The 21,093-nt window shown below is 44.4% G+C and overlaps 1 protein-coding gene across 4 annotated transcripts in view; it reads right to left on the reverse strand.

Moving 5' to 3' along the window:
- Window positions 1-21,093, reverse strand: part of Adamtsl1 (ADAMTS like 1) — an 880,796-nt gene that overhangs the window by 19,218 nt on the left and 840,485 nt on the right. For all 4 annotated transcript variants that reach the window (XM_040757202.1, XM_040757201.1, XM_040757200.1 and 1 more), the window contains 3 exons: window positions 8,398-8,610; window positions 6,832-7,012; window positions 3,916-4,123 (listed from right to left, as the gene is read on the reverse strand). In XM_040757202.1, the coding sequence (XP_040613136.1) occupies window positions 3,916-4,123; window positions 6,832-7,012; window positions 8,398-8,610 (602 nt within the window). The remainder of the gene's footprint in view (window positions 1-3,915; window positions 4,124-6,831; window positions 7,013-8,397; window positions 8,611-21,093) is intronic.

Genomic DNA, 21,093 nt, shown 5'->3' on the forward strand with positions numbered 1-21,093 from the left:
TTCTATTATTCTTAGATTTGGTCTTTTCATAGTGTCCCAGATATTCTGAATGCTTTGTGTCAGAAATTTTTCAGATTTAACATTTTCTTTGACCAATGAATCTACTTCTTCTATTGCGTATTCCATTCCTGAGATTCTCTCTTCCATCTCGTATTCTTCTGGTGATGCTGGCATGTGTAGTTTCTGTTCATGTACTTAGATTTTCCATCTCCAGAATTCCTTAAGTTTGTGTTTTCTTTGTTGCTTCTATTTCCATTTTGAGGACTTGAACAGTTTTGTTTCCCTCAACTTTTTTTCCTTGGCCTTCTTTAAGGGATTTTTTTTTAATTTCCTGCCTAAGAACTTCTATCATTTTCATAAGATTGGTTTAAAGGTCTTTTTCTTGTGCTTCAGCTATGTTGAAATTTTCAGGGTTTTCTGTAGGAGGATCACTGGGTTCAGGTGGGAACATACATTGCCCTGGCTGTTGTTGATTGTGTTCTTATTCTGGCATCTGGGTTTGGGGTGACTGTAGGTCTGATTTCTGAGATTGTCTTTGTTGGATGGAATGTTTATTCCTTGGTTTCTGTTTACTCTTTGGTCTTTGTAGATTGGAATTTTGGTGGCCCAGTGTGTTCTCTGGTCCAGCAAGGAGTCTCTGTCTAGGTTGGGGGCTGGACTTCTGGAGACTAATGTGGCCTTTAGTTGAGCAAGGGGTCCTCGCCTGGCATGGCCTGCACCTGAGCAGTGGATATCTGCCTGAGTTGGGGACAGGGACACAACAGCAGAGGTGAATGGTGGGGCAGAAAAGGGGTAGCAGTAGTTTGGGTGTTTGAGAACTGAACAAGGGGGTGGGAGAGTTCTTGGGCAGGCTGGCGGTTTATCTGCTCTTCTGAATGGGTATAATTATATGTATGTGAGTGTGCTTGTGTGTTCACCATGTCCATTCAGGAGGTCAATGAACTTCACGGAGCTGGAATTAGGTGTTTGTGAGCCACCGTATGTAGATTCTGGGAATGAGCACTCTCAACCATGGAAGCATGGTTCCAACCCAGGTGATGTAATCTTATATGACCACTATTGTATGTTATGGCTGGGGTATCACTGACACATGACAATTCTGCTTTGGTATACACAACAGAACTGTTATTATTAGGACATGTTGTAATTGTTTTTCATTTTTTATCATAAATCTGGTCACATTCCTCCCTCCACCTTCTCCTTTGTTTTCTTTTAAATTTTGGAGGAATTGACACTGTTGTCCACAGTAGTTAAACCATATTTTATTTCCCATGGGCAACACACCTTTATTAAACTTTTTTTCTCCCAGTGCAGAGGATCAAATGCAGGCCTTGTCCATGCTAGGTGAATGCTCTACCACTGAGCTTTTGCCCCAGCCCATACCAAACTTGTTACTTATTCAAAAATAATCATCCTAAAGAGTATGAAATGGTGATACATTGTGGGGCTTTTTCCTTTTGAGAAAGCCCTTTTCTACGTAGCTCATTCTGACCTTGAGCCTTTACAGACAGTTGGTCTTCACAGCAATGCACTGTGGTTGACTTATATTTCTATACTATTTACCCGATACAATGACTGTTTAAATCCTTGCCCGAGGAGTGGTTTTTAAGCTGTAGGAATTTTAAGCCATTATGGATTTGTTCATTTTTGATTTTAAGTATGTTCTCCTGTGCCACAGGCTGCTTTTTCACTTACTCCATAGGATCCTGTTGATGTACAAAACCCCTTAAATGTTGATGTGTTTTTGTTGTCTGGTATGGTTTGGATAGATTTTCTGAGTTTATATGCTTGAAATTTAACTCCTAGTTTCATATGTTGATGGTATTTGGAAGAGAGCAGCGCAGTGGGAGATAATTAAGACTGGGTGAGGTGTTCGGGTGGTGCCTCCCTGATGAGATTGGTGCCTTTGCATGCCTGTTTACACACAACGTGGTGTCTGACATGGTTACCATACAGGTACCACCCCTTGATACCAAACTTCAATTTCCAGAGCTGTAAGAAATAATTTTCTTTATAAATTATCCATTATAACAACATAAAGGAACTAAGTGTCATAGCTAAGAAATTATTGCCAACTCTGATGTCAAGAAGGATTCCCTCTCTGTTTTCTTCTAAGAGTTCTTATTTTTTGGCATTACTCCAACATCACGTGTTGAAAAATGATTCTTTCCCTACGAAAATGGTCTTGGCACTTTGTTGAAATCTTGGTTATACATATGAGGGTTTGATGTTGGGCTTTAAAAAAAAGCTCTCAGACAAACATGTATTATATATTGCATGTCGAACAGGAATGTGTAGATAGCTAATTCCAACAAGTTAAAAATTTTCCAGTTGCCTAAAATATTCTAGAATTATGTCTGGCCAGTCAGAAAATTCACTCTGCCAATCCCAGACAAACCAACAGTAGCCAGACTGATGCTCCTGGGGACCACCGGAAAATCAAGCTGTCAGTATCTCTCCAATATCTTTTTAACAGAGAATTTGGGATTAAACAGTATATATACAATATTATTTCCTATAAGCACCTATATATACCTGGTTCTTGTATGTATGAAGAACAATGTAAAATTGTAGAGGGAGGCCGCAGGGCATTTGGTGAATCAGCTGTACAAATAGGGAGACTGTTCTTGGTATCTAACAGGCTTGAGGACAGATGTTCTGACAGGTGCACAGTCTCACCTGGACCAGATGTGAGATTATACCCATGGCCACACTCCCCTTGACTTCCTTTCACCCATAGAATCTTCTTTTAAAATCACAGCTAAACATAATACTTCCTCTCAGTGGATGAAGTTAATATGGTACCTCCATTATATCCAAAGGAGGCTCCATCCTTTGGCTTCTGGCCAAATGAGGACCTCTGTTGATCTCATGATGGCTATTATGTTTTAAGTTTAAATTACTATGCTTAAGAGATCTGTAAGATAAAAATACCTCTAAGCCTCACGTGCCCAAGGACAAATAGCTTCCCAGAATGCTGGGGGCTATTCTTATAATTGCCTGGTCTTGTACAATTTTAACAAAACTGTTGCTCATGTAAGGTAACCAACCACATGCTTTTGCTCCTTTAAACAAGCTAGCTTGCCCATGATTGTACATAGACGGGATATGTGTTCAGTTACATGTAGGCAGGTAGTAAGTCAGGATGTGCTTGCCCCTGATTGCACGAAGGAAGAAAGTGTATAGCCTTGCAAGTTTTGCCTTTATAAGTTGCTGACTAATGTAATTCGGTGCTACACCTTGGGAATCCCAAATATTGGCCTGGCATCAGTATCTGAATAAAGCCTCTTCTTTCTTTAAAACCTATTCATGGTCAGACTGAATCTCTGAACGACTCCAGGGCCCTAGTAATCTCATTTGGGAGTTAACTTCCACCTAGTAATCTCATTTGGGAGTTAACTTCCAGGCAGAAAACTGAGGAAGGAGGCATAGGGTGCAAGGGGATCCCACTAAGGCTTTGCCTATTCTGGCTTGGGACAATGGTTCCCAGCTTCTAGAACATGCTTGAGTCCCACTACAGTATACTTAACTCACCTCTTTGAGATGTACAACGTGGATATCATTTTAAAAGTCTCCCTAGTGATTTTTTTTTGTTCTGTGACCTGATTGAGAATCCCGGCCCAGAGCAACAGTGCATGCTCCAGGAATTCTCTGAAGTTCCCAGAACCATCCCTAGCGCAGTTACAGGAAGTGGTTCTTGGGGTCACACAATGAAAAACAATGGATCTGAGGAGTGTGCTATATCCTAAGCTCCTTAGGATAGGGGACACAGGAGTGACACTGGGTGGGGCTAGTGAAGTGAGACTGTGAGAGGAGGTGGCATTTCTCTTCTTCCTGGGGCAAGGTTTATATCTGCACATTTACCCTCAAAAGCAAAAACCAAAATAACGGAACAAAACCAGTCTGGCTGCTCACCTGGCCCCAGCTGGAGAAAGCCCACTCCACACACAGTTGCTGGTTACAAGCCTGAGTGTCCACAGGCCGTTTGGCCAGTTGGGTGCACATGTCATTGGACACTGGGGTAGAAATCCCAGAGGCTTTCAACTTCTGACAGGTCACCCGGCGGGTCTGGACACCTCCACCGCAGCTCCGGGTACAGGCAGACCAGGAAGTCACCATCCACCTGAGGAGAAGGAGGATATGAGGGCAACTAAGGCCTGAGGGAGACAAACCTTGCTTGTCCCTCTCAGCACACACAGATGCTAACTTGCTTGTAAATAAGGGCATTTCACTGCTAGTTTGTGAGACAGGGCCTCATTGCGTGACACAGGTTGGCTTTAGACTTGTGATGCTTGATTGCTGGAGTTATAGGCATGCACCATAGTTAGGATTTGGAGAGGAGATTATATGAGCAGACCCTTACCAGAGGGAAATGCATGTAGGATAGAGGCGGCAGTATGACCAGGGGACAGGAGCTTCAGTTTTGTGCAGCCACAAACCAGGGACTTTTAGAGGTACTGGAGTACAGGAGTAACAAGGAGCAAATTCACCCCTTGAGTCTTTACAGAGGGCACATGGCCCTGTGGATGGCTTGGTTTCTGGTCTTCAAAATGGAGTTTCATGATGCCATTTAGACAAATTTTTCTTGCAACTTCAGGAAATGGACAAAAATTGGGACACTGACAAGGAAAGATTATTTTGAGGGTTTTGATAGCTTTAAGTTCCCCACACTAACAAACCTACAGATAGAAAGCTTTTAGTTAGAAACTCACATTACAGTATGTCATCAGGGAAGGACGTTTTCCTAGGAAAGTCAGGTCCAAACACATTACCTCTTGACCTAGGAGACAATCTGAGTTTCACCGAGGTCAAGGTTTGGTCTGGAACCTTGCTCCACCTTTCAGAAATAGTCAAACATCACTCTATATCTCTAGGGTAATTCCTACCATTAGTAAGTCAGTGTAGACATCATACCATATATCTTAGAGAGTTAGATGTGTAGTATCAATATCTATTCTCAGACTGTTAGGATTCAAGCATAATTTAAGTTCCTAGAAGTAAAACCAACCAAGGCTATGACAAATGGGTTTTTCTTAGTAAGTCATTCTGTAATCTGGAGACAGTGTGAAGTTCTAATCCATAGTGTATATGTAACCATGCAGGAACCTTCTTCTGCATGTGTGCACACACAGATAATTTCCAGGGAGTAGAACAGTTAAGAGGCATGGTACTTTCTGGTCAATTTTATAGACTCTAGGAACACCCCACCAGTTGTGATACCTGGAGTCTGGGACTAGAATTGCAAAGTAGATGAACAGCTAGCTATTTGGGTTAGAACAGATGTTTTAGTACAACAGAGGATGCTAATGTGTTTCTCAAGCCCGACTGGCACTCTAGTCAAATGGAAACCTATGGCAGCATCCTGTGTGTTATTTGTGGGCTGGGACAGCAGTGGGACCCAAGCGGCTAATTGCGGCAGGGCCCAAGCGCCTGGCAGGAAGACTACATTCCCCCACCAAGTGGGACCACATTTAATTTTCAAAAGAAGCATGTGGAGAGAAGGGCAACAGATTCCTTTTTGCATTAGGACCTGCAACTGACTTAGTTTGTGGCTGTTTCTCTCCTCTTCGGCCTGAGGAGTATGACTTTATGTGGATTTCTAGGTCAAGGGAACATTGTGTTTAGGAAGCAGGCACAAGGTGTCTTAAATCCACTGGAAGCATTGAAACCTAAGAAGAGACAGCCATTGCCACTTCAGTTGCTGAAGTAAATTAGGCTGATTAACTCTGACCATCACCAAATCAAATCACAGAGTTCCTGGCACGTAAAAGATCTCTTCTTCATTTCATGCAGCTTGGCAAGGGCAGTCTTCCAGATCCTTCTGTCCCTGGTGAATGTCAGGCCTGCATTTCAATCAACTTTGATTTCTAAATATACATTTCAGTGAAGTTTTCAGGAGCTGGGGTGGGGGTTTTGAGAAAGCAGAGCTATGGGCTATGTTACCATTCAGGAAGGGTATAAAGGGACATTAATCATTCCGGTGGAAACCTTCCCGTCAGCAAGTCAAACTGCTGATATTAATGAGTGTGTTTCAGATTTCATGCAGTCTCTCCTAGGCTCAGCTGCTCTGTGGCTCAGCTGGCAAAACACAAAGCGGCTGCCTGAGCAGGATAGCAAAGTCCTACATACGGGTCATAAAAGGGCATTTCAGGTCCTAGCCAAGTCTCCCGGGTTGCAGAGTGCCATGCTGGTGCCAACTCCAACCCCGTCTGCTATCCGTTAGCTACTGCCTGAAGACTTGGGGATATGAGCTCAGTGGGACTCAGGGCTTCCTGAAGCCAAAGTTACATGAGAGGAGGAGATGGTGGTGGGTGCCATTGCAGCCTGAATGCGAATCTCAAGTGCAGGGACTGCATCTAGAGAGAGCAGCTGTAGAAAAATGGAGATGCATTCCAACTTCAGCGAGATGCAACCACGTTTTGAAAAGATAAGTTTTCCTTAACTAAACCAGAGCACTAGCTAGCAGAGGTATTTAGTTAGACAGAAAGGAAAAAGTTGGAGTTGAGCCCAGTACCCCTGGTCTCCTCAACATTTCAATAGGAAATACAGTTCGAACAACCCAGAAAGTCAGGTTGTTATTGCAAGATGGGCGTTACCTCGGGTCCCACCCTGGGACGTTCTTCTTTATAGGACAGACTCTCAGGACTTGACAGCCAAGGTAACTTCAGCTGGCTGTAGGGTGAGGGGGTAAGGAGAGCTGAAAGCAGAGGCCAGCTCTGAGGATATTGCCAGTGTGGTGGGCAGGAACAGCTCATCTCTTTCTGCATGGTGCTCAACAACTAGCTAGTAGTCAGGGCCAGTGGCTGGCTGGGGTAGGAAGGGTACACTTACCGAGAAGGACAGTCTCTCCGGTTGCAGGCCACGGGCTGCACGGCGGGCCGGGGTTTTCCAGCACAGTGCTCAGGGTTAACCTCCGTGTTGTTCAGCAAACACTTGAGGCGGGGCTGATGAACCCCTCTATTACCACAAGACGCTGAGCAGGTGGAGAGTCTGTCCACGGACCACCAGTAATCTGTCACGGGGGAGGACCAGAGGGGAAGAGGACATGGTGTTACGGCCCACACTTGTCCTTTTAAGGGTAGGGGAGTGGGATAGAGGAGCTATATAAAAAGCCATCTGCCTAAGAGCAGCGACATTCCAACAAACTTGGGCAAGGCTGATGGGCTCCGGGAGCCTCAGTGGACTTACCCAGAAAAGGAACACAGAGCCCCTCACCTCATGAAGTACAGTGAGAAATGAGTAAAACCAGAAGGAAAGGGCCTAGCTCCATCAGTACCAGGCAGAGTATCTAACCAAGAGACATAGTGCTTATTGTTTTTAAACATACTTGCTCAAGTACTTTTTTTTCATATTGGTTCACCAGACAGTGGCTTTATTTTTCTACAGAGTGGTATAAATATATCATAGTATTTAATCATATCTAAAAGCATGGATTTGCCTTGGTATTTGTAAATTTCATAAAACGGTCTATCCAGAAAGTTCTCCTTCACGTGAGACAATGAGGTGAGGGGAACAGCACAGTGTTTTGGCTTTTCTGTTTGGGGAAGGCTGTGTTGCCTGGGATAGTTGGAGTACACCTTTGTGAATGCCTGCAAGTTACAAACACAGCAGACAGGCAGCGAGAAGGGGGACATGTGTTCTCCCATTTGGACACCCAAGCGGCAAGGGAGGTTGTTCCAGAGAAGACCTGTGTGCTTGGAGAAACCTCTATCCTTTTATGCAGTATTAGTAAGAGCAGGCCACCTCCCCACAGAGTCCTACTCAGTCTTGGGAGCCCATTCCATAGCCTTTGCTTACCTCAAGAGAGTCACATATAGAACACCAGAACCAGCCCATGGAAAGCAGCCTCCCGCAGTCTCCATAGAGAAGCCTGCTTGGGCTTTCTTCCCGCTGCCTTCAGCTTATTAGCATCCCCAGCTAGTGCAGTGAGTGCAGACTTGCTGACCTGCCTGTACTACTGGAAGGCTCACACCTGAGTCATGCAGGCAGCCTGCCTTCCTGCTAGTGCCAGTGCCAAAGGAAAGGCGCTTGGAAGGCCCTTTGCTTGTGACTATGGCTGAACACCCTGGAATGTGAGGCCTATACTGCTCTCTCCAGGCAGAAGGCAAGTGACCAAGTTGGCTAGATCAAGATGTGCATTTAAACAGAATCAGCAGAGAAGACATGGATTTAAGAAAAATTCGCTGTGTATAGTCTTTCCTAGTTAAATCAGTTTAAGGGAAACCCACAGTGATGCCCTCTCCACCCTGACTTTTCCAGGTTCTGCTGGGCTAGGTCCCAGGTGCTCTGCTGAAGGGGGTGGCAGAAGTTAAGGTTTCACAACACATAGCCATTATCCAGCAGAGAGTATGTTCTACTAGAGAATGGACTGCTGCTCCAATCCTAGAGAAGCCTCACCTTGGATCACCAAAGATGCTTTCTGTACGAGGGTTCCTGCTTCATTCTGAGCCAGGCAGCTGAACTCCCCTTGAGGTCCTCCACTGAGATTTGCAACCTGGAGGATCTGTCCAGCTTCCCAGATGTGGTAGGTGAGCCCTGGGGTAGCGGCAATCGGCTGGCCATTTTGGAACCAGGTGATATTGGGGGTGGGGTGACCTTTGATGGGACAGCCTAGAAGAAGAGAGAAGACAGTCATTGGTACAGCCAAAGCCCACATTCCCGGTGAGCTCGCAAGTGTTTGCATGGCTCTAGGAATTGTACACATGTCATGGTCTTACTGATAGTATTTTGATTATGCCTGTTTTTCCCAAGGAAAGGGGGTATTTTCACTTTGTGGACTTCAGGGAGGGTGACTCTTCTTCACTCAGCTCAATAAGAATTCATGAAGAACACAAAGTGAATGGGTTTCTCCCTGTCTCTACACTAACTTTCTAAAACAATGGCACAATTGCTATTGATTCAGAAGTTTTTTTCCTGGTAACTCTTCCACTAATTCATTTATAAAGGAAGTTTTTCTTCAAATGTTGGGTAAAAATACAATATTCTTAAATAAAACTTAAGAAACTTCTACTAATTTAAATGTGATCTCTGCTGCCATGTTACTTTATATTATCTTGAAGTAATAGACCTTCAGCAGACACTAGGAAAGTAATTTTATGCATTGGCCTCATTTGTTCATAAATGAAGAGCCATGATATTTTGACAACTCTTAACCAAGCATGGATTGGATATGTGCAACCCTAACCTTATCTACATAATGTGGATTAGGTATGTGCAGCTCTATTCTATGCAGCTATAACATATTTTGATACATTAGAATTATGTTGAATACATGTTATGAAATTGGTAAAATAGATAGCCATTGTGAGGAAAAATGCATTTTCTTTGAGTCTAGGACACTTGTTGTATTTGCTGTTGTAGCCCAATGACTTAGCCTCACTAAGAAAGTTGTTTTGAGGCTCACAGTGCATACCGAATTATTAAAATGCAGAGGAATTGAGGTTTTGCTTCAGTTCAGTTCAAGACAAGTATTTACTTGGCACCTACAGTTCTGGGGATTTAGGAAGGCAGTTGGGGGAGCCTCCTCTCTTCCAAGAAGCTCCCAGCTCGTATGGAATTAAAAAGACAAAGTAACAGTGTGACTGTTTGGATGTAGGGAGGGGACCAGTGTGAGAGGAGGGATAGAGAGGATCCTGTATGGGGGCAACTGAGAGCCAAGAGCAATGAAATAAACACACACCCAGTGAAACCTGCTATTTTGCAAACTGAGGGGATTTGACTAATTGTTCACAGAAGCTGCACAGTCAGAATTTGTGTATTTCAACATCTATAAATCGTAGGGTAGAAGCATAGATTCAGGAATGGCATTTAATGCTGCTCCATGGTGGGGGAGGGAGGTTCATGTGCTGTTTTATTTCCTTGCTATGAGTCCAAAATTATTCATAATTCATGTTTACATTATTTCATTCATTGATCTTCAGGAATAACTCAGTGTCTAAATAATTACCTTTCTTATAGCTAGTTTTGTCAACTTTTTTTCCATAAGATTTCAATAAGAGTTTTCTAAAGGGTTTTGAAAATACATTCATTTTTAAATTTTATGTATATGAGTTTTGCCTGCTTGGCATCTCAGAAGTCAGAAGGTGAGAGATCCCTTGGAACTGGAGTAATGGATGGATGTGAGCCACCGCGTGGGTGCTGGGAACTGAACCCAGTCCTCTGCAAGAGTAGCCAGTGCTCTTGATCAATGAGCCATCTCTCCAGCTCCTTTCCTAAATGTTTTATAGTTTACTCAAAAGTTCTTGGTGGTTCACCTTCCCTCACTCAGCTCTGGTGGAGTCAGAGATTATTGTCACTCTTGATTCTGACAATTTTTACTTGGCTGTCCTCTAGAGGATGCTGCTGGAAACCTCCTGGTTTTTTTTTTTTTTCTTTCTCAGAGAAAATAAAAATCCTGAATTTCAGATGCATGCTGCTCAGGCTGGAGGCACAAGAACTGTAGCTCCCAGTTCCATTCTGGGAATGGAAAGGGAGAGTGATGGTGCAGAAACAAATGGCTTGTTCTGTCCCCTTCCCTCCCTACTGCTAATGAGGGTGTGTACGGCATCCCGCCATTCTGTTGGCTTTCTCTCTTGGGAAGGAAAGGGCATCAGCACTCTTTGGCCAGAGCCATAGGAGTCTAAGCAAGTTTACCCTCAAGCCTAGCAGGCAATGCTATTTTGCCAGGCCAGGCTGGGCTATCTTCCTGTATAGCAGGACTCGAAACAGGAATGTCTTTCAGGGCTCTTAAATTCTGCTGGGTAAGCAGCCAGGGAAGGGGACTTACTCTAGGTGTCTGCTAAGTGGGGTTCAGGGTCTGCTCCACATGGACCCATGGTTGGTTGGTTGGTTGGCTAGATGAATGTGGGTGGGTGGGTGGGTAGGGGAGGAAAATGGCCCTGAGAATCTCTTCCTAAAGTTCAGGTTGGACTCTAAGGAGTCCCAGATAGGCACAGTGGAGGTGTGGGTGTTTGAGGTCTTTGTTACAGGTTGTTGAATACACACCTGAATTAAGGCACTCTTAAATTCCATCCACCCTCCTAAGGCCATGTGCATTTTGCTGTATGGATGATGGCATTTCCTCTACATCAGGACACTGACCAAAGACAGTGCAATTTTAATGTGTGAGATTATTCATCCTGAATTGAAAAATTGTCTTAGGAAAGTCTATCTTTGATCTACTTTTCAAAGAGGGAGACCAGAAGCATAAATTCTAAACAAAGTAAATAAAAATTGTCTGTCGCCTGCCTTATCTATGGCTGTTTTGTCTTTCAGTGTTTGTGACTGCACACACAGGTGTCCTCAAAACATCCTTTGTACTTAGTAGTAGTATTCTTAGTGCACACGCAGTACAGGCTTCTGGGCTTTTACATACATACATACATACATACATACATACATACATACGTGTGTGTGTGTGTGTGTGTGTGTGTGTGTGTGTGTCTGAGGATTACCAGCAGCAATAGTCAAAATAAAGGTCTAACATGAATTCCCACAGTGTATGTTCCCAGAGAATAATTACCCATGTTTCATTGCTAATGAGAAAACCTGGCTTGTAACAGGGGTTCCTTCTGTCACGGATATTTCTCATTTGTTAAGGTAAAGACATATCAATCATTTCCTTTTAAAGCTGAGCACACCATTTACAAGGACATCCAAAACTATGCTATGTATTCCATGCCTCCAAAGAGGCCAAGTAAGAACCCCGAAAGCCCAGTTTCAGCTTTAGTGAGAAATGTAGCAGTGTTTAATGCCTGGGGAATGTAGAGGGGTGGACGTCTCTTTTTCCTGCATTCTTCCTCGCTTCCTAAGTGCCAAGCTCTCCTATTCCTCAAGCCTGGGTGTCTTCCTGAGGAAGCGGACAGTCAGAGGGGTAGACAGCACTCATCCCTCAGACCTCGGCTGTTAAGAGAACTGGGGCTGTGAGGTAGTGGAGGGGAAGCAGGGTTTGGGAAAGCTGCCTAGCTAACGAGAGTTCTGGCAGCAAAAATCCTCCCTCCCCAACCCTTCTTAACCAGCGAAAGAAAACACCGCCTTTAGGCTTCCATTCTTAGGCCTGTTGTGGTTCTCAGTTGAGCCAAAGCCAGGTGTGAGCGCATGGATGAAGTTGTGCTTTCATTTTGATCATCACCGTCATCACCTCCCCTTCCTCCTCCAACATACGGACTGTGCAGCAAACCACGTATAGAGTGAAGGTGTACCAAATAAGAAAAGTTGTATAAAAATTCTCATTTCTGATTACTGTTACTTTGAATACAGGCAAAAGCATGTCTCCTCCTAATGTCTCTAACATTCCTGAACAATGATAGGAAGCAGGGAAGAGGCCAAAGAGTACTTGGGACTAGGAAGCATGAGTCAAAGGCCATGGAATTCCGCATCATTGGCTCCACACATGGCAGTCAGTGGCTCCCGTGAGCACAGGGATTCCATCCAGCCAATCCTCTTGCTTCTATCAAATGTCTCCTCACTGACTTTCATTAGTTCCAAGTCCTGACTGTGCTTTGGTGTTTAGAACTGTAGTAGTAGTCTTAGGGAAACAGCCCAAGTCTGAGAGACATACTGGTGTAGAAAAGCGGGTGGCTTGGTGGCCCTGGCTTCCAGCTTCCCTGCACGCTGTATGCATTGGAGATGCTAGGGACCTTGAAGGTAACGTGATAAGGCTGCCTTTGAGGCACCATCTCCAAAGAGGTTCTGAACTCACGTCGATCATTAGTCGGTAGATTTTTTTTTGATGGTGCTGTTAATTTAAAGGTTGAAAACCCCCTCTCTTCTGGAGAAGAAAAAGACAGAGTAGGTCATGGGGGAACAGGAAGTTGAGTGGGTGGGGGTAGAATAGGGGGAAGAGGGAATCATAGGTTAGAAGACGGATCAGGCACCAGAGTGACCTCCAGTGATCTAAAGGGATAACACCAATTGGCAAGCTAAGTAATAGTGGAGAGACCACCTCGAATGCCCATTCCTGATAGTGAACTAGATGTCTATAACCATCTGGGAGCCTTCATCCAGTGGCTGATGGAAGCAGAGGCAAACACACAGTTAAACACTGAACTGAACCCAAGGAACCCAGTGGCAGAGAGAGAGGAGTGATGAGCAAATTGGCAAAGAATGGGCGGGCAAAACCAGCAGAGGCAGCTGATCTGAACAGGGGAGAGCTCTTGGACCCCAGACGGACAGTGGGGAGGCCAGCATAGGACTGATCTGGACCCCCCCAAATGTGAGTGTCAGCGAGAAGGCCTGGGCAACCTATGGGGCCTTGAGCAGTGGATCAGTGTCTATCCCTGGAATACAAACAGTCATTGTGTGCCCATAGCACAAAGAGGGATGCTCTCTCAGCCTGAACTCTTAGGGGAATGCCTAGACCCTACCCGGAGTGAAATGACAGACTCTAGATATCCCCTATGTGGAAGGAATTGGCAATAGGGTGGGAGGCTGGGGGGGAAGGGGAGTGCGGGAGGAGGGGAGGGAGAGGGAACTGGGATTGACATGTAAAACAAGCTACTTAAAATTAAAATAAAAAATGATATAAAAAAAGAATATGAATAAAACTGTAAAAAAAAAGGTTGAAAACCACCAGGAGTATTGGCAAGCAGCTTGGTTTGTGGGCTTGTTGGTAGAGAGCAAGCCATCTCTAGATTCATTAGCTGTCTGTCACTCGAGTGAGCCACATATCCAGAGTTCATTGTCATGCGTCCTGAGACCTAATGAGCAGTAGAAGTAAGGTTTTAGAGCACATATCCCTGCCTCCCTTCTACTTCTCCAGCTAAAAAGCTCAAACAAACAAAAAAAAAGTAGCTTAGGTTGATAAATCAATCACAGACCAAAGACCGTATCTGGGCTTTGGGAGCCCAGGAGGAAGAAAGCTCTGGAAACGGGAATGTACAGTCCAGAGGAGGAGGAGAAAGCGGTGCTCTGGGAATTTTCACTTATTTCCCTGCTATCTAAGGGAAAGCAAGGCTGTGGCAGGTTGGGACATGCTGTGTAAAAATATTAAAGACGTGGCATTATTACTTCATGTGCTGGCTCCAGGCCTGTCAGCGTTTTCATTATAATCCTGTGTTTTTCACGGAGTTAAAATGTTACTATAAAAATGATGTGTGTTGGGATGGAACTTGGCACTCGGTGTAGTCAGTCTGGAAGTCCTTTCCTTAATTTAATTTTACAAAACTGGAAAACACTCACTCGGAACTTCAGAATTTATAGGGGCCCCTCTGGTCCACCAGTGGTCTGAGAGGGTGTGGGGGCCCAGGCTAGGGCCATGGGGTGGAGCAACCAAAGCAGGCACGCTACTTCACTGCCTCCTCTGGTCCCTGTCTTTTTTTTTCAGCTTGGGTCCCCCGGGCAACAAGTATGGTCTCTAAAATAGCAGGGAGCAAGTGGGAACTGGCATCAGGCAGTGGGCTGGGAGAAATGATTAATTTATATTGGAAAACCCCAGTTCCTGACTCCCCATTTGTCAGCTGGACCCCAGAAGGCTATGGAAGAAGACAAGCAACTTTAATTTTCACTCAGATTTCTGGGACCTCCCAATAAGCTGGTCAAATAACCAGGCTAAGACTATTCCCATGCACATTTGCCCAAAGAAAACTAACTTTAAAACATTCCTGGAAAAACAGAACTACACAAGGCCGTTTTCCATTCCCCAAATGTCTTTCTACCCCTAAGGGTAAGCTTTGGGTTTCCATTGGCAGGGGGTATACGAATGGCTCCCAGGTTCCTGGGCATCTTGGGGAAGAATTTGATCTAGTTCTCAGCATGAAAAGTAGCTCTGTCCAGATGTATGACTTGATCAAGGCCTTGCCTTCTCTAAAATGATTTAGGTGCTGCTGGTGGATTGCCCTTATGTATGCCCAGGATCTGATTATTCCCGTACAGGTAAGGGAGGCGAGATGCCTCTGTCTGAGACACAGGCACCTTCAAGTCTTGGCTATGAACACAGGATTTCATTGTTTAAGGTAGAAGAGTGGTGCTGAGTATCAAACTGGTTCAGGGATTCCTGGACCTCATTTCTGAAGGGGAGTGGGGAGAGAAGAGGGAAAGGTAAGGTCAAGAAAATTGGTTCAATTTTTAAAAAATTCACAGCAAAAATTGTTTGAGATTTAACTTATCACAAGTGGATAATACACAGAATTCCCCCATGTCCCTCTTTGCCAGTAGGCTCTTGGCATCCAGCTCACCTCTTAAAAACACTTCAGCATTCTTAAAAAGTTTCAGCTTTCTGGGTTTATAAATCCCTGGTTGACTTTACCTTCAGGCTGCTGGCAGGTGCTACCCAGCCTGGGAGGTTGGGTGGCCCCAGGGAGCCTGGTTGTCAGCTGTGTGGGGCCCAGGCCACTGTCTCAGTCCACTGACCAGATAGATGCCTGTCCCCGAGTCCCCAGCTGTGGATCACATGGGGCCACCCTACTCAGGTCAGAACTCTTCTGTCTACATCTGTCATTCCCACCAAGCCACACTCCGTGAGGAAGTCGGTGGGTGCTTCATGTCTGGTTGGAAATGAATCATTACTTCAGGACACTGGGAGTGTCACTGAAGTGTAACTGCCCTACATGGAAACAGCTGGGTCAGGGTAAAAGCTACTGCCCCTAGGCTGCATGCGTGCCTCTCCTGAGCAGACTAGCGGTGCTCACTCCACTCGCGCCAGAGGAGAGGCAAAGTTAGAAAATACCCAGGTCGGGCGGGGGAGTAAACACAAGCCCACGGCTGCGCAGAGCCAACATGCCTTCACGAGCCCAGGCTAGGTTTGGCTCTGTGTGCCGGCAAGAGCCCTCGCAAAAGAAGCAAAAGCCCATATGCACGCACACACAAAAGGAGCCTGCGCTCAGAGGCCCCGTACACACCGCATTTGAGTTCATTTCTACTGAACCAAAGCCACAGAACAGCAGCGGAGATGAAGAATGGCTAATATTCATAGCAGGTATCCTGAGAGGCCGCACTGGGGTTCACTGGCAGGGCACAGGAAGGAACAACTGCTGACGAGGAATTCCAGAGTGCGGTGGAGGGGTGGGGCTGTCGAGGCCATGGGAAGACCTTCGCTGAATTTATTATTTGCACATAAGCCTCCTGGGTCCTGAGGCTCCAGGAGCTTCTCAACAAAGTAAAGAAAATAATAAACAATGTGAGTAAAGCGAATAAAGATGAGGGTTAAGCAGGCAAGCTGGAGGAGGGATGAGAGCCACAGAAGGTTCCGGAAGAGTAGGGACAGAGGTCTGCAGAAACTGTGTGGGAGGGTGCTGCTGACTGACAGCTGTTGGACAGTACCACATCTGGCAGGTGATGGCCGGCCACTGGCAGGCAAGCTCCAAGAATGTGCAGCTTTTCGGGGACCCATAAATAGAGATGTCTTTAGAAGAGGAGATCAGAAACCCACAGCTCGTATTGGGACGTCCCTAGCAGACATGTGAAGAGTTGATGATGGCTGTCCAGATGCACTGGTGGTTGTTTGGAATCTACATTTCTAGCGTTGCTTTGGCTTCTGGTCCATTTTGGGTGTGGCTTTGGATCTACCATGGATCTACATAATCCAAAGATTCACTTGGAGCATTTAGTGGGCTCTCTGAAGACGGAAGGATAGGTGGCATAGTTCAGATCATCTGGGAAAATTCTGAGGTTTCAAAGAACCACTTGGATTTAGAGGCCCTAAACCACTGCTGCCTCCTTAGGCAATCTGCCATTTGGAGAAATCTAGGCCTGGGTGAGGCAGAACACGTACTTTCCAGATGGGAAGAGGTAACTGCCGGGTTGAATTCCTTCCCTCTTGGGGTCCTTGTTCTCTGGAGCATTCACATGAGGAGGCTGAGGTCTGGAGTGGAGAATACATTTGGAAAGGGTTGTTTGTGTACGTGGTCTCTGTGTAAATGATGGAGGTGTCAGGTCCAGCATGCCCCGGAACTTGCAAAGCTGGTTCCTCTCTATCAAATGGTTGTCTGTGGTGCCTATTAGCATACCAGAGCCCATGTGTTCTGCAGGCTCAGCATCACAGTGTCTAACTCTCCTCATCTCCTCTTCCAGCCCCTCCAGCTCAGGAGCTTCCTGCCCCCGCCCCAACTTCTAGCGCTGCTGATATTTCGGCTACCCTCTCTCTCTTGCCTCTTGTCTTCATCTCTTGGTCCTCTCTGTCTTTGCCTCTCACTCACCCCTCCCCTCCTCCTGCCTCTTCTGGCCAGGCCCAGTTGGCTTGACTTGTGCAGTCTACTACTTTCTCCCTCTGCTTTGGACTCTTGCAGATGCCTCTGTAAAAATATCCCCCTTAACCATACCTTGGAGTGGTCATTAGTTTATACAGGAGAGGAGACCAAATGTTCCTACGGAACTTCCCAAGGGTGTCTTAAATATGTAAAGACACAGAACCCTAATGGCTTAGGATTAGACAGCACAGGGACCCTCAGTTTGGACGCCTATATTCTACTTTATTGTGTAGAGTTAGAATTTTCTTAAAAGTTTATTCCTAAATCTTTCTAAAGACCAAATATAGGAAATCCTAGATAACACATACAGGGGAGCCATCTTTTCCTATAGTGATGAGCTCTCCTCCTCCCCAAATGTATTTCTGGGTTTTGATGGTAGGGAAAGGATGAGTGGCAAGGGTCTGAAGTGACAAGTGTTTACTATAAGATGCCTATATATTGCAATCTGTTAAAAAACTTGATTGAAAAACTGAGTAGTAGATTAGCGTCTCTGCTGCCAGTAAGAAAGCCAAAAGCAGCAGCTGGTGGACTCTTATCAGTGAAGGGTAGACATTGACTATTTTAGATTGGGGTCATATGATCTCTGTCATTGCTCAGTTTTCATTGTAATTTCTAAGCAATGACAGACAACATGTAAATGAACCAGCATGGCTGCACCCAAATATAACTATTTTTAAAGAAGTGGCAGTCTAGAAGCTATAGTCTAGGACATGAGATCATTAGGGTTTCTATATGCTGAGAGCAAATGGTCCAGTAAAACCACTAAATGCCTGTGCAGTACATATTTTTACCTCCAAAGAAAACAGCCATTTTCACCAGAGAAAGAATTTGATACCTCTTTTCCTAGTTAAAAGTCTCATTTTGCTGCTTTAAAAATACCAGTGAAAGTTCTTTATGGATTAAAAGTTCAGAAAAATATGACAATTAAGAAATCCCTCAATTCCCACTACCCAGAGACACACACCCTTTTCCCTTCCGACACATAGCTGCACATATTTCACTAGATAGCTTAGAGAATCTTGGAGTCTCCCCATTAATATACGAGAGATCCACTTCATCCTTCAAAACTGTTGCCAAAGAGTCTTTATGTAAACGTATCAGGATCTTTTATTTATGGTATCTATACAGAGAATTATGTATTTTCCAGTTTGTCATGAATACAAACTATGCTAAGGGAAAGTTCTTAGCCGTTCTGTCCCTGAGTACTAATGGCTCTTACATAATCTCACCGAAGGAACACTGATGGGTTAATGAGTATCACTAAGAATATGATTATTCATTGCCAACTTCTCACCCAGAAATGTTTTGCTAATGTATGTTTTGGGCAACAAAGCATCATGGTTGGTATGTTACTCCATTCTTTAATATTACAGTCAGTAAGCAGAACAATGGCCTCTATCTTCAAAAGTTCACATCCCAGTCCTGGAAATCTTTGAACAAGCTACTTTATAGGTACTTGCTCTTTTCAGATGTGATTAAGAAAGTATCTCTACTGGGTTGTGTATTCTAGTGTATTGGGGCCAGTCCAGTACAATTAAAGGGGCATTTAAGTGAGGGAAAACAGAGGTAGTGATAGAGAAAGATTTGGGATGCTTTCTGTCATCTTTAAAGACAGAACAATGGTTACAGCCAAAGAACAGAGGTAACTTCTAGAAGCTGGTAAAAGCAAGAGGATAGGTGTTCCTTTAGAGCTTCTGGAAGCTTGGCCAACCTTGACTTCAACCTAGTGATGCCTATTTTAAAATTCTGACCTCCACAACTAAGACAAAAATAATTTGTGTTGTGTTAGACCATGAAGTCTGTGGTTCTTTGTTACGTCATCGATCACCAATATAAAATACATGTCTTTACAAATTTCCTACCCAATAAATAACTGCTTTACCTGTTTTACTTTGATTTCAGTAAGACTGGGTCTTCTGTTAACCCTTTGTGTATATCTATCTATCTATCTATCTATCTATCTATCTATCTATCTATCTATATATATATGGTCAGAAGGTAAATGTTGATGGATCGCAGCTTTCTTGGAGATTCTTTTAAAAGAAACAAAACACATTCACTTGGGGCTTAGAAAATGCCTCAAGTTCCTGGACCTAGGCTAGAATCCCCATGTAAACAGCAATAGTCCAAAGGGTACCAACAACAACATTTGTTAAAGTTAGAAGTATACAACACGAGAGTACTTCCCACATGGTACCAGGTAAAATGTGACCTTGAGGATGCTTCCCTGGCTTATGGGCAGTAGTCAGAGCCCTGGCCAACCAGACACTTCCTGGTTACAAAGTCTGGGCATCATCTAACACCCATGCTCCCTGCTTTCTGGCATTTCATGTTTTAGTCTCCAAATCCAGAGGCAATGTGTTTTCTGTCTTGCACCAGAAATTCCTCAACCTTTCCCCTTTCCCTCTTAAACAACTCAGTCCAAAGCCCAGTCTGTGAGGAGGCTGACTAAGGAAAAGTTCAGAGAGGAGGGGGAAGTTGAGATAGTTGAGAATGGGGCACTAAGTCTGGGCAGCAAAGTCCCAAGTACACAAAGGGTGTTCCTCTGGTTTGAGAGTGTACCCCCAACCAAACTCACATTGAAGACGTGGAGTTTAGAGGTCAAACTTAGTGGGTATTTGGATCAGAAGGTCAGAGTCCTCATAAACGGATTAGTGTTTTCTCACAGGAACAAATTAGAAGGAGGAGTTTGGCAATTTTTCTATATGTTTTCTTGTCTTTCTGTTTCTCACCAGGAGTTGAAGCAGAAACACATCTTTGCCAAGAGCTAAGAAGATGCCTATGGTGTGCTCTTGGAGTTTCAGCTCCCAGAACCACAAGTCCCTAGCCACCTAAATCTTCTTAGAGTTACGGAGTCTCATATTTTTTTTATAGCAACAGAAAATGGACTAAGATGCTCATGGTGATGGATGGTGAGGGAATACAAGTGGGGTGAGATATGTGTGAGGCCAATAGACAGCAGTGAGAGGAGGTCGTCTATGCACATAGGGTGTGGCCAAATCAGTAAATTTATTAAGACTAGTACAGGCAATACACATACAAATAGAGAAAGAAGAAATAGAGATTGAATTCTATAGTGTTGGGTCAGAATTAGAGGCACGAGGGAGAACTCATTGTTTAATGTATAGATAAATACAAAACTGTAGTACTGTCAACTGTATGTGCAACTATGTGCACATAGGCTTATGTACTGAGAACACTGGCACCCCAGTAGCAACTTCCAGAACTATTCTCTATGTCAGGAGCAGGGAAAGTTTGAGAAGCATCTGGAATGCCTTCTTGGTCCTGGAAGTACTGGAGTTCTCAGAGGACGACATGGCAATATCAGGAGATATAGGGGCCACCTTAAAGTTTCATTGGATGCATCTGGGAATTTCTTTTACATCAAAATAAAAAGGACAGCACAAGATGATAGCTCTCTAGATGACAAGAATCCATGAATTATGCAAATATACACAACCCTCCAGTTCATCCTAGAACAGAACATTTACCATCTCTTTGAAGTACCTCCATATGAATATTACCAACGACCAGAGAAACTGAATAACTTTACAAAGGAAAACCCAGCAGACGTTTTTGCAAGTGACTGGAGTTCACATCAACTGTGAGGGCACAGCTGCTGTCATGATGATGTGATTGGTCCAAGGTTATGAACCCAGACTCAGGCATTTGTTTGATCCTATCAAATAGTCATAGCCTGAATCTAATTATGAGGTGACATCAGACACACCTGGATTGAAGGACCCCCTATATGACAGTAAGTCAGTGCTATTCAGAAGTATTGTCACAGAGGTCAAGGAAGTTCAAGGACCTGTTCAGCTAGAAGACATGGCAACTAAATGTAATGTGTGATTGGAGTTGGATTCTTTTACTATAAGGATGACACTGGGACAACTAGCTAACCTCGAGGGAATATATAATGGGTAATGGA

Source organism: Mesocricetus auratus, unplaced genomic scaffold (genome assembly GCF_017639785.1).
Source record: "Mesocricetus auratus isolate SY011 unplaced genomic scaffold, BCM_Maur_2.0 Super-Scaffold_100014, whole genome shotgun sequence".
Lineage (NCBI taxonomy): Eukaryota > Metazoa > Chordata > Mammalia > Rodentia > Cricetidae > Mesocricetus > Mesocricetus auratus.